The sequence below is a fragment of the Lolium perenne genome, chromosome 1 (genome assembly GCF_019359855.2).
Source record: "Lolium perenne isolate Kyuss_39 chromosome 1, Kyuss_2.0, whole genome shotgun sequence".
Taxonomy (NCBI): domain Eukaryota; kingdom Viridiplantae; phylum Streptophyta; class Magnoliopsida; order Poales; family Poaceae; genus Lolium; species Lolium perenne.
The window spans coordinates 221,571,295-221,584,712 of record NC_067244.2 but is presented as its reverse complement, the minus strand read 5'-3'; the positions used below and the strand labels follow the sequence as shown (position 1 = coordinate 221,584,712).

The 13,418-nt window shown below is 40.2% G+C and overlaps 1 protein-coding gene across 2 annotated transcripts; it reads left to right on the top strand.

Moving 5' to 3' along the window:
• The first annotated feature begins 5,947 nt into the window (after positions 1 to 5,947).
• On the top strand, positions 5,948 to 9,195 carry LOC127327312 (uncharacterized). Of its 2 annotated transcripts, none has more exons than XM_051354090.2 (5): positions 5,948 to 6,200; positions 6,290 to 6,394; positions 6,484 to 6,889; positions 7,003 to 7,265; positions 8,215 to 9,195. In XM_051354090.2, exons 1-5 carry the CDS (start codon positions 6,150 to 6,152, stop codon positions 9,034 to 9,036), a joined length of 1,647 nt encoding a protein of 548 aa, XP_051210050.1. In that variant the 5' UTR covers positions 5,948 to 6,149; the 3' UTR covers positions 9,037 to 9,195. The 2 variants fall into 2 exon arrangements, with proteins under 2 accessions (XP_051210050.1, XP_051210051.1); XM_051354091.2 differs by having other exon boundaries at positions 5,949 to 6,200; positions 6,490 to 6,889.
• Positions 9,196 to 13,418: the final 4,223 nt, after the last annotated feature.

Sequence of the window (13,418 nt, the reverse complement as noted above, 5' to 3'; positions counted from 1 at the left end):
CTATTCTAATAGTCTGGTCTATGCTTTTTTGCAATTTAGTTCAGTTGAAATTTTTAACCTTTATTTAGGCAAGCACACAAGCAGTGCATGACAAGCATATTGTCAGTTGTCTGTTATTGGGAAATGCGGTCAAGTGTGTTGCCTAGAACAGAAACGGTCATATATGTATCAAGAGTAGTAAATCTGGAGGAAATACACAGTCCCAAGGAACACTAATAGGATGGTTTTAATGGGAGTGAAATGCATGCTCGGTCCCAGAAGTTGTCGGCAGTGTCGGAAATGGTCCTGGAACTCGCGAAATGTATCAAAACTGTCCCTGAACTAGGTCCTCCTGTCCACATACGGTCCTAAATACGTATGAATGTGACGTGGCAATGTAGTGGACGTACTGAGCCAACCTTGTACGACCCACGACGGCCACACCTCAACGCGTACCATGTCAAACTTGCAATAGCCCCCTGCAAATGTATCAGACGGTCAAAATCAGCCCACCGCTACCTCTGTATCCTTTAATTGCGCGGAGCGCTCGAGATGAGCGACGAACAGCAGCGGGGAACATGATCAGCGCTCGATTCCTGTAACTGCGCGGAGTCCTCGATTGAGCGACGAACGGCGGCGGGGAACATGATCAGCGCTCCATTCTTGTAACTACACGGAGTCCTCGAGTGGGCGACGAACGGCGGCGGGGAACACGATCAACGCTTGATTCATGTAACCGTGCGAAGGCGGCGGAGGTGATCAATGGAGGTGAAGGATGTGATCGACGGTGACCGTGGGGCGCAGCAAGATGATCATCTTGGTCGCTGGAGATGGCGCCTGTTCGTCGGCCGCACGGCGACCCTGTTCTTGTGTACGGTGAGTTTGATTATGTCCGAATTAAGCCAAAAAAAAATTTGGATATTTGAGAGATAGTTTACTGTATATATGACTGTTACATGTGCTGGTACATAGCATTGTAGGATTAAAGTATCATGGTTTAGGATTTAAGAAGGGTAAAAGTTATGAACTTTGAGCATTTTTTTCTATTTTTCGGTTCAATTTGCATAGGAAGGAAGTGACAACTTCACTCTAGAGGTGATTCACGGGGGTGATTTTGTTGGTTCTGGATGCAACAGGCATATGTACATGGCACAAAGGTTTGCCTTGATGATTGTGATTGTGATAGTTGGTCTGCTCTGTGGCTTGAAGATCTAATTGAGGATTTAGGTTATGAGACAGCAGGAAGGATAGATGTGTACTGGTTGTTACCAGGAATGCAAATAGATGCTTTGAGCATGGTGTCGAAGGTGAAAGAAGGGCGTTCAACTATTGTTCAGGTAGTTGACGTACAAGGGACAGAAAGTAGTGTTGCGGCTCAAGCTCAAACAAAGATGTTGCCCATGAAGATGATGGGGACAGTGGTAGTGATAGTGATTCAGATTATCTTCCGGATATCATTGACAGTGACAATGATATAGAAGATGGAGATGATGATTTGTATGAGAAATATGCAGATCATGAACCAATGGATGAAAAGGTAGTGATTCCGGAAGGTGAAAATTCCGAAGATGATTTTTTTGAGCATGCAGATTCAGATGATGAAATATTCAGGTTCAACTTCAAGTCATTTGTTGCGGAAGAACATCAAATTTCCAAAAAATGACAAGATACGGATTTTAGCTCAATGTGAAGAAGGATGCCCCTGGGAATTGTATGCTTCAAGGGATAATAGTAGATCTAAGGCCATTATGGTCAAGAGACACACAACTAAGCACAGTTGTGAGAGAAAGTGGCAAGTGAGGGCATTTTCAGCTAGATACATTGGCAACCATTACATTGAAGAGATAAGGGCCAATGAGAAGATGACACTGAAGGGTCTAGGTCAGCTAGTGCAGAAAGATTGGAAAATGACACCAAAAAGAGGTAAGCTAGGAAGAGCAAGGAAATTTGCATTTGACATCATCTATGGAGACGAGGTTGCCCAATACAATCGGTTGTGGGATTTTAGACAGGAGCTAAGGAGATAAAATCAAGGGAGCACTTTCTTCTTGTTGTTGGATGATGCAGGGCACTTCAAGAGATGTTACTTCTCTTTTGATGCAGGTCATTTCCATTGCTAAGCAGATGCAACTAGAAGAGAAAGCAATGCATAGAGTTGAAATGGCAAAACATCAATCTCTCAGAGATGAGCATGACAAAACTGACTCAGAAAAGGCATATTTGCCTGGAAGGAGAAGATGAGAGTAGCAGAACAAGCTAACAAGCTCCAGGAAGCTCAATTAAAAGCTTAACAAGCCAGGATCAAGGCCTCTGTGAAAATAAACGGAAAACGGGAGAGGAAAGCGGCAGCACCAACATGGCACCTTACAAACTGCCAAGAAAAGTGTCTGTGTTTGATTATCTGAAAGGGCCTCCTCCTGGTGTTTAGTGCATTTCTATTTTTTCTTTCAAAACTACCGATGTTAGTTATTCCATCTTTTGTTTAGTGCACTGATGTTTGAAGTGTCAAGTAAAACCTGTTATTTTTTCTATGTGTGGTACTGATGTATTACTCATTTTGCTGCCATGATTAGTCCTTGTTGAACAAATGATTTGTGCTATATTGTTTTCACTATGAAATATGTGGATTTGTTCAATGCGAACCTGTGAAAAAAATGACAGTTATGTGCAAGAATTGCTCAATATTATCTTATATATCAAATCCGGGAAAAAACAAGACAGTTCTAGACTTGTTTGATATTTGCTTATATTGCAAATTTGGGCAATATATGACAGTCGTGAGCAAGAATTGTTCATTTATTTGTTACATTCAAATCTGGGTCGATCTGGGGTTTAAGCTGACAGGGGAGTCACTCGATTGAGGGATTTCTGGGGTTTGGGGAAGAACGTGGTGGGGCTGAACACTTACACATTAGCAGATACGAGCGTCAAACGTATTTCAAACCGTACATGGACATGTAGGACAAGATCAGGGACCGTGTTGGTGCGTTTCGTGAGTTTAGGGACCATCCTGGACATGGCCGACGAGTTCAGGGACCGTACATGCATTTCACTCTTTTAATGGGTTCCACTTCTTCTTAAGCTACTTTAAAAGATATTAATCAAATTCCGGTCCTGAGATTTCGAAGGTCCGGGGCAGAACTAAAATTTTGGGCCCCTCTTGCTATAATTTTCTTCCAGTATAATGATGAAAAATAAATACTTTAAGTATACCAACTGCAATATTTATATAAAAATAATAATCGTCCTCTTTACCGACAACATCTTCTACATCAACATTATTTTGTTCCTCCATAACAACTAGCACCAACTCATCTGGATTGCTCGAAGTGCTCGTGTTGTTCTTCAAAAATTAAACATAGACCCTCTGTGATTTTGTTAATTTATAAAAGACCCAAAGTATAGATCCAAGCCCATCTAAAAAAGTTTACTTTTTTTCTGCAATGTATAATAAGCCTATATAAAAAAAATTGGGCCCCTAATTTTCCTGGGCCCGGGGCGGCCGCCCCGCCAGACCCCCCCAAGGGCCGGCCCTGAATTTAGCCAGATTTGTGGTCCTTGCTCATAAATACTTTATCTAAAAAATAACACTTATGTGTAATATTATTACGACCCTAAAGTAACGGAATTCCCTTCATTTCTCATGTTGGCTTATCTACACAAGGATGCAAGCCAGGGACTTATAAGCAGGTCAATCGATTTTTAGTTTCATAACACCACATAATATGTAATTGTGATCTAAGCATGTTGAAATAATATAAGCAAGGTGGGTAGCAATTCGTCCAATTCATGCATCAAATTACAACATGTGGAGTAAATGGAAGATTACCCTTGAAGCCTAGTTTGCCGATTTATATTCTCTTCTGCCTCCTCTTTTATATCCTTGGTTCGTCAGCCTCTTTGAAATGTCATGCCCGTGATACAGATTGAGTTTAAAATATACTGGATGAATGAAAATGGCAGAGGTACAAGAAAAGCACCCAACAGATCCCACAACCTTGAATGGCATAAGCTGAGATCCTAACTTTGACCAGATGGCTTGTAAGTTGAAGATTTAATACTGTTGTAATATCCTACGACAATAAATAAGGTTCAAATTTCATGTATATGCAAGTCAGATGATATCAAATATAATCATCTGTTCATTAAAGCGAGAATTTAGTTAAACTTGAATATACAACAGATTTCATTTATAAGACTCATGTACAAGATAATTTCAGTCACCTGTGTAGCCTTCTCATCGAGTTCATTTGGCCAGTCACCATATATGTCACCATCCCTGAAAAAGATCACAACTCCATCATCAGCGTCTTCAGGAAGGTCTCCGAATCAAAAATCACGGCCTCAGCTGTGGGACAGTCAGCTTCTCCGACATGAATGTGCTCACAAGAGCGAATCATCCTCATTCCATTCATTACTCTCTGAAAGACTGAGATCCACTTGTGTCGCAACCAGCATTATTCATCGATAATATTCCTTTTCTCTCATGCTTTAAAATGAAGTTCTCATCCTCAAACTTCAAACCATAAACCGACTCTCCTGTTACATCACCAACAGTAAAATATCCAGTTTGTACCATAAAACCTTTGCCAACACGATGATACAATGATCTCTGGAAGAATAGCAATTACCAAATACTAGTTTAGTGGTTGTTGTAAGGGGATGGGATGACCAAAAAAAAACTCTACCAAAAGCTACTCAAGAATACTACAGTGCGAGCACAATCAGTAGACGAACTAGGTGTTGGCGAATCATATTACTTTGAGATAGCAACGCATTCATGCACAAGCACACACAAACCAACCTATTTACATTTTGGAGAAGGCATACGATCGAACTTAACAGATTCAATTACAATGTTATTGCTCACTTAAGATGTGTCTGGTTCGACTGATAATTTGTTTTACAGCAATCGATCTAGGGAATTAAAAGACCCAACTAGGCTACTGATGTTGTTACACCTCTATATTGGTTTAAAGAAATCCTAATCATGTCTTTGCCCCAGCCAAAAAAAAAAATAGCTTCTGACTCCTACTACCGAGCACTTCATACTAAATTCCAGTTAGGCATCTACATGGTTTAGGAGCTGGTCAATGAGCGATGCCTAAGCCACCAGGAAATGTAGCAAAGAAGTATCACAAGTTGCAGATCGCAGCTGACATAATGTACTTATGCCCATCTATGAGAATGTCTATTGTACCTAATATGAGCTAGAGTATTATGAACTGTATTTTCTGATCTTTGGCAGCAATTTTGGTCATAGGAGGATGGAATTTTCCTGTACATTTTTGTAACCTGATGCTATAACTCGATTCAGTTTGTTAAAAGTTATGTCAGTTTTGAGTTCTTATGAGCCTACAAGATTCAAACATATAATTTTTCTTTGGCATGCCTGGGACCTATGAGAACACCAACTACGGCATTTCAACACATAAGGAAAATAAGGTACACTATGTGAGTGTCAAAGTAATAATGCTGACACCAAAGTATCCAGTATTGAAATCAGGTTATACATATACAGTACCGAGTGTTAACATGACAGATCGGCGTACCTACACTATTTAACAAACACACCACACTTAGATCGGCAAGATTGAGTTTCGCTAGAACTCCTTACCTACACAAGCAGGAACTGAAAACTGATGAAATTAAAATATTTTCATCAATAAAACATTCAAAATTTAAATTATTCTAAATTGATTTTTTCTTCAAATTTTAGAAATATTCACGGCTAAGAAAATGTTCAAAATCTTAAAGATATTTAGGAAAAAAGGTTTAATTTTTTTTAATATTATCTAAAAAAATTATTAAAAAAGGAACATAAAATAAAAACGAAAAATATAGGAAAACCAAAATGCAAAAGGAAACCACGTGAACCAAAAAAAACAGGAAAAAAAAACGAAAAAAACTGGACGTCACCTTTCTGTATCTTCCCAAAACCGAAGTAAACCAAACCGGAAACCAAACGCATCTGGGTGCTAACGGGCGGCGGCCCAAACCGTTCCACTAGCCGGGGGTGGGGGCCGTATTCCCTCCCAGGCCGCAATCGATCCAATCCCACAGTCGATCCAATCCAATCGCTTCTCTGAAACATCGGCGTTGGCGGCGCCGGCAATCGAATCCTCACTACGGTACTTTTCTCGATTGGTTCTCACACCTTCTCCTGCAAGATGGCGGGCGAGCACGAGAGTTCGGACGGCGGCCATCGAATCGGCACGACGGTACTTTTCTCGATTGATCTCCTCCACTTTTTAGTCGTTTTATTTATGGACATGAAACAACGAAATCTCACTCCTCCTTCCTCGGCAAGGTGTCGGACATGGTTAAGTATTTCGAGAATTCTCCCTTCTTCTTGAGCTTCAAGCTGGCGCGCGTGAAAGAGAGGTTGGGCGGCCGCTATCGAATCTTCACGACGGTACTTTTCTCGATTAATCTCCTCCTCTTTTTATTCGTTTTATTTATCCACATTAAACAACGAAATCTCACTACTCCTTCCTCGGCAAGATGCAGGTCGGGGTCAACAATCCGGAGGAGGAACTGGTCATCCGATTTTTTAACGACATATATGAGATGAATCAATATCTTCTCGAGCTCAAGAGTGATTGTCCTGTCGAGATGACGGATATTGAAAAGCGGGTCTATCATATGGCCGTCGAGAATATGGGCCGTGAGCTCATCGATGGCATCAGACGTAATTACATTGATCCGACCAGCTATGATCTGTTAAAGCCGCTCAGCGGTAAGAAACCCCTCTTTGGTAAAATGATGGAAATGCTGGATCAGTTTACAATGGATGATATGCACAAGAAAGCAGTTGAGAAGCTCATGGTCTACGATCCCAAGAGGAAGGTTCGTGTCCCTAGCAGGTTCTGCAGCTTCCACCTGGCCGGATTCAACCTTGATGAGGAGTGTGAGTCTCTATATTCACATATCACAACTGCCTCTAGGTTTAGCTATTGATTCTGAAGCATTCATCCCCTTGTTTGTTCTGATTTGTGTTCTCTGATCTTGATTGATTTACAGCTACTGCTCAACTTGGGCCACCGTATGAACCCTCATTGTCATCCCCAGAGACGGGGTTGACTAATTATGTTACAGCAGATGCACATTATAAGCTGGCGAATTATTGCACCGACGTTGTTTCCATTAGGGTTGTCAAAGCTGGTCCACGGTACAGATACCCGGTCAAGGTTTATGGGAAAGTTATCGCCAGGGATGAGATTGACTACAAATGTGTTTATCTGTTCAATCGTGAAAGAAAGGATGCCCAGACTATCACTTCGGAGGTAGAGTTTCCTTAAATTCTATTTGCTCACTCAGTTCCATGTTTGTTGTAACGAATTCAGGATGATGCAGTTATTCTCATTACTTGTAAAGCTGCTCTGCACCTTGAATTGTACCCGTAATGTTAACTGACCCATGTACTCCCTCCATCCCACAATGTAAGACGACCAAGGATTACGCAAAAGTCAACGATTTTTAGTTTGACCAAGTTTATACAATACTGAATAAGTATCAATAGATTCACCATAAAATATATTTGATTAATGTATCTATTTAATGATGTAGATGTAGATATTTTTTCTGAAGTATTTGGCCAAAGTTGGTAGGGTTTGAATTTTGACTAATCTTAGACGCCTTACATTTTGGGATTGGGGCATTATATATTTAGTCGAATGCAATGAATTTTCTAGTCTAGTATATTGTCACTGAAATAATTCTTTGCTGCAAATATCATGATTAAGATACTTATTGGATACACTGTCAAGAAAGAGTTCAATGGATTTCCATTTCAATTTGAACACTTCGAATACATTTCAATCGGAACATTGTAGCATCATCTCCAATCTTCTGTTTATCGATATATAGCTTCCTAATAATCTCCCTTTTTATTACCAAGCAACACATTTTTCATCAATTCTTTCTGCCTTCCATTTTCTGTCAGATTTCTCCACTCAGGTCCTGTCACATGTTTAATAAGTTCCTGTGTAAAGTTGGATTTATTTTTGTGAATCAGGAAGTATCTTAATGTTGACATGTTCCTAGTTATAAAATATTATGTCTTGCTCATTTCACCATACAAGCCATAGATGTCTAGGAGTTCTAGGAGCAGTGGTGCAGCAGTTTAAGTGATGTTGAGTATAATTTTGAAATCTTTTAAATTCATCTGGCTATGAGGTTTTATTTCATGGAGTAATGTTTTGATTCTCACTGGTTTTCTAAACCCTTGTGTAGAAGGATATGTTAGCTCTGACAGGTCCATGCCGAGCATTGGTTACATTAGGTTTTATGTATTTTGAGTTCGATTTAAAGGTCAGTGACAAGGATGAGCCTGACAAAGAGGTGCAGTTTAGCAAAGGTGTAATACCGTATTTTTGCAAAGCAGATCGCAAGCGCATCATCTTGCAGCTACCTAGTTTCCAGAGTACAGTGAAATTGGTATTGCAACATGTGGACCTTCCAGTGGCAGCTAGCATTGAAGTCAGTGTCAAACAAGAGCACGATGGCCCGTTTGTCCACTTCAATGGTAAAATAACAGCTGGGACTACTAGAAGTTATATGCAGCATACAGTTCTATATGATAGTAGTGTGCCATCTAGCGAGGGCTTGTTGAGAGAAAATGGCGCTCTTGCGCTAAATCGTAACCTGGTAGCTGTCAACGGTTATGTAGGAGACCCTGCGCTTGAGGAAGGTGAAAAACTGGTGCTGTATGTTTGTTTTCTTGATGCTGATCATGAGATCGAGGATGAGGATGAGGAAGACACTGAGCCTGAGGATGATGATGATGAGGAGGATGAGGAGGAGGATGATGATGAGGATGATGAGGAAGAGGAAGAGGAAGAGGAAGAGGAAGATGAAGAGGTCTATAAGAATGTTGTCGCACTAAAATGTCCTCTACGGGAGGCTGTTTGGGAGTACGGTGGTCGCAAACTGCAAGTGAAGGTCAATTGGAGTGCCATTCTTGATAGCCCGAAGGATACTGATTTCTTCCATAGGCAGGCTTGTCTTCCAGCTGGTTACTCATTTGATTATCGTTGGGGTACTGTCTTTGACTGAGAATGACTGTACTTGTAGGTTGCTATGTTTTATTCTGCTGTTTGAACTCTGTACTATTGGATGGCATATGAGCCTCTGACCTTTATTCTGTTGTTTGAACTCTGTAGTATTGGAGGGCATGTGATCCTCTGACTTAGGTATGTCGTAGTGCAGTAAGAATCGCAGTTTGGTTAATGCCTATGTACGATTTGGCTCCCGGGAGCATTTGCTCCCGGTTTTTTCAAAAAATCAGAACAAATCGAAAACTTATCAAAAAAATCCGCAAAAAATCATGCATGTACCTGACCATGGCGCGCACCACCGTGTAAAATTTCGTTGCAAAATGTCATAGTATGCGCCCTGGACAAAAATGACAAATTTCTGACATGAAATGAGATCCAAAAATTTGAATCTCAGATATGGAAATTTGTCATTTTTTCCCAGAACGCATACGATGACATTTCGCAGCAAAATTTCACAAGGTAGTGCGTGCCATGGTCAGGTATGTGCATGATTTTTTTCGGAATTTTTTGAAAAGTTTTGAAAAAGAAAATTTGCTCCCCAAAAATCCGGGAGCAAATGCTCCCGGGAGCCAAGACGAATTTCCGCCTATGTACTCCGTATTATGCCTGTTGTAAATAAACTGGAGCTTTTTATGCTATTATCTGTAACTCTGTTTGAAGAACTACTGTGAGTTAAGATTTTATTGTACTCCGTAACTTTACTGATTCTAGGAGTTCACAGGTTCACGTGCTCCTGGAGAAACGTGCGTGTCAGAGATACATTTTCTTTTTTGAGGGATGAGCCTCCTTATCTCACAAATAAACTAGGATGCGATATATCTTTACTACTGACTCCATACCGGATTATAGGGCTTAATTAGTAAATCGCTGGAACCTACTCATGGAATGAAATCTCATGGAAATCCTTTTTTCTGCTAACCCATGCGGTAATTAGGCTACGCAATAAAAACCTAGACGCCTCTTCCTCTTTCACACGGTATGCAAGCATGTTTCAGACCGCATGCCTCCAAAGATGGAGCAGTGAGTGGGGGAAACGGGTATGGAGGGAGTACTACCGTGAGTAGAGTCTGACCTCTCTAAGCACAGTTCACGTTTTACAACATAGTTATTTAAGAAAACATTATTTTGAGGAAAAAAATTCTAGAATTGCGTTGTACCATATGTATGCACAATTTTGTTTTGTTATTTGATTATGTCCTTATTCAAAATCCTCTATTAGCCCACCTCAATTGCATAGGTTTAGTCCCGCCTAAACATGGTGTATCTTAGTATATGTTCTTTAATTTTTGTGTCAAAAATGATGATATGTTTACATTGCATACCTTTGAAGATTGTATTGCGGTATACTCGAGGGCTACCTAAAGATATAACTCAGGCACCCCACGGAGCCCTTAGAGGCTATCCATGATTGGAAGTGGTGCTTGATGCTTTAGCTTTAGCTCACTTTATCTCCACTGATTGGGCGACTGGATAAGTTGTAAGGAGGGGGAAAGAGGTCTCCGCGTCTCTCCAGTCACAGTGTCATATCCCTTCCTATTCCTCTTGATTTCATGCCTCTCCAATTTGCCTCCACCTCTAGACTAGGAAGGAGGAGCACAACATTGTGCCCACCCTCCTCGACGAAAGAGGCCAAGCTGTGGATGGAGGTGTTGCCATCGAGGTGAAGGCCTTCTGCATGTGTTGCTTCACATGAGTAGTAGCAGCACACGATGGGCTAGACGGTTCACATGGGTGAGAGGAGAGGAGATAAAGCAGCGCCGTCTCATCATTGTTGGGAGTAGTTTCGCCTTGAGTTGTTTTGTTGTCGCCTAGAGCAACGCCACCTCGCACTGATGTTGCTTCCAAGTCTATGAATTTGAATTTCTCATGAGGATGAAATATCACATAGGGACTAGATAATCTTTCAATATTAATTCTAAATGGTATTCCTCATGTACACATATTTTTAGGATTGTGACATGCATGAAGGCATATCACTCTCCCAAAATGAAATATTCCATTAATCTCTCATAAGAGCCATATAAGATACCAACAAGATGCAACAGGCTAAAAAACAAACACAAAATACATCGTGTGCAAACCAACATACATAGACTTGATTTCTCAAGATAAACCAAGTAGGAAGCACACCATATACAAGCACATGCTAGGAACAAAACTAACACATGCAAAGGGGCGAGTAACTTTTAATATAAATAAGTTGAGCAAATGTTACCGCAAGGAGAAGATTAGATACATGATAGAAACAGGATAATCCAAATGACTTGGCTTGAGACAATATAATTCATGAAGGTCCCTTAATTTTTCATAATGTATCCAAGTCTCCAATGCCCTCCAACAACACCTATTGATCAAGTTTGAACTTGTTGGTCCCCAAACATGTTGGGTCCTAACAGGTTAGTCACAATAGGCTTGGCAACCCAAATGGTTCTTTTCTGGAAACCACTTTGAGCACTAACATAATTGGCAAATACGTTGCCAACCTCATCCTTTCTAAGAGATTAAACATCTGATGACGTTGGGACTCCAAGTGCAGAGTGTTGTGTCAACAGAGTATTTTCCCTACAAGGGTGACTCGAGGGTTTATATCGAACTCTCGGAGAACTGAGCAAAGAGTGTTCTCTTCTCTCTTCTTCTAGCAATCCTAGAAAGCAAAATAAAAGCCTTATGTCCGACTCCACCGTGTAACATCCCAGGATTCCAGACAATTGCGGGCTAGATTTAGGAAGGGATGTGCATTTCATCATAAAATCTGGGGAAATTTCACGCTTAATTGCATAATACATCAAAGAGGGATCAAGTTTCTCTCTCGACACCACTTAAGGTTTAGGGTTTCGAGAGTGCGATAAACTTTGACATGATCTCTTTGCATTTAGGTCTTGCATATTAGTTGTGCATCATCTTAATTGAAAATGAAACTTGAAAGTGAAATGAGTTTGAATTAAAATTCAAACTCAAGTAATTCAAATAGAATTAAATATTATATAATCATAATATTGAGTAAACACAAATAACAACAAAAGATAAAGACATACATATGATATAAAGCTCCATATAGAGAAACTTTGAGCTTTATTAATTAATATACACAATACATTGTAAATTACAATATTTTTTTATAAATATTACAACAAATCAAATAAAAGGAAAAGGAAATGAATAAAAGAAAATTACAAGAAGCTACAACTAAAACCCTAGCTACTATTCATCTTCTTGATCATGAAGAACACCTTGATGATCTTGAGAAGATTCAAACCTGCACAACAAAGAAAGACAAAGCATTACATTGCACCAAGTGGCAAAGCCACTTGGCTTTTAAAAATAATAAAGCAATATAGGGGATAAGCTTGGATCAGCCGAGCTGATCCACTTCCAGGGAACAAGTCCCAACCATGTGAAGCACATAGCTCACAATGATCATTGCATGGCCACCAATACACAACCACTTAGGCTAGTCACCAAACTAAATAGCCTAGTTGTCGACCAGGGAACATAGCACAAAGGGGTATAAAAGCTTTTCAGCTCCAAACCCTAATGTTCATCGACACAAGCACCAAAAAATGTAGAACAGCAAGAACAACAAGTAGTAGAGACCATCTAGTGTCTATTCCACCAAGAACAGACCACTGTCGAGCAAAAATGAAGAAGTAGCTCACAGCAGATCACAAGCCAGGAGGAGAACGACAAGCATATCATCAACCAGTTCATCACAAACGCAAAACCTCTACAGCAACAAACATCTAGGAGGTAGAGTGAGGTATACCACAGAATCATGAGCAAGCAATGGTTTTGATCATATTTCAAAGCATATGCACAACACATCCAAGCCATAGGGTATGGATACCCTGATTGTATCATCATTTGGTTCTAGACCATATGATGCTGGCAAAATGGGGAGATGCCAGTAAAACAAATCCCAGAGGATAGTAGTTATACCCAAGTGAATCACCACAGAGGCAACCAAAAGCATCCAACATGGATTTGATCCATTGATAGCCTAACCAAACTCACCTAGCAACACAGACTAGTAAAACCATCAGAAAAATAGACATACATGTATCTTTATGATTTTTCAACATCAAATTGGTGCTGGAATCAATGGATGATCACCAGTACCTTTGCACAAAAAGCATATAAGTGGCAGGAGCAACCTTATCTTGCAAAAATCTACTGCTAGGGTCAACAACTGCCTAGCCACACTTACAAGCCATCCAAATACATCTATCATCACTCCATAGAGTTCATCAGCAAGTGGAGGTGCCAACCATGGTTGGTTTCCATCCAAACTTGTAAAAATAAATAGGAAATCATGACTGCATCAACAATTCATTCCTTTTTGTCAAAACTTAGGAAGCAAAGCTTCACTGATAAGCAAAAGTA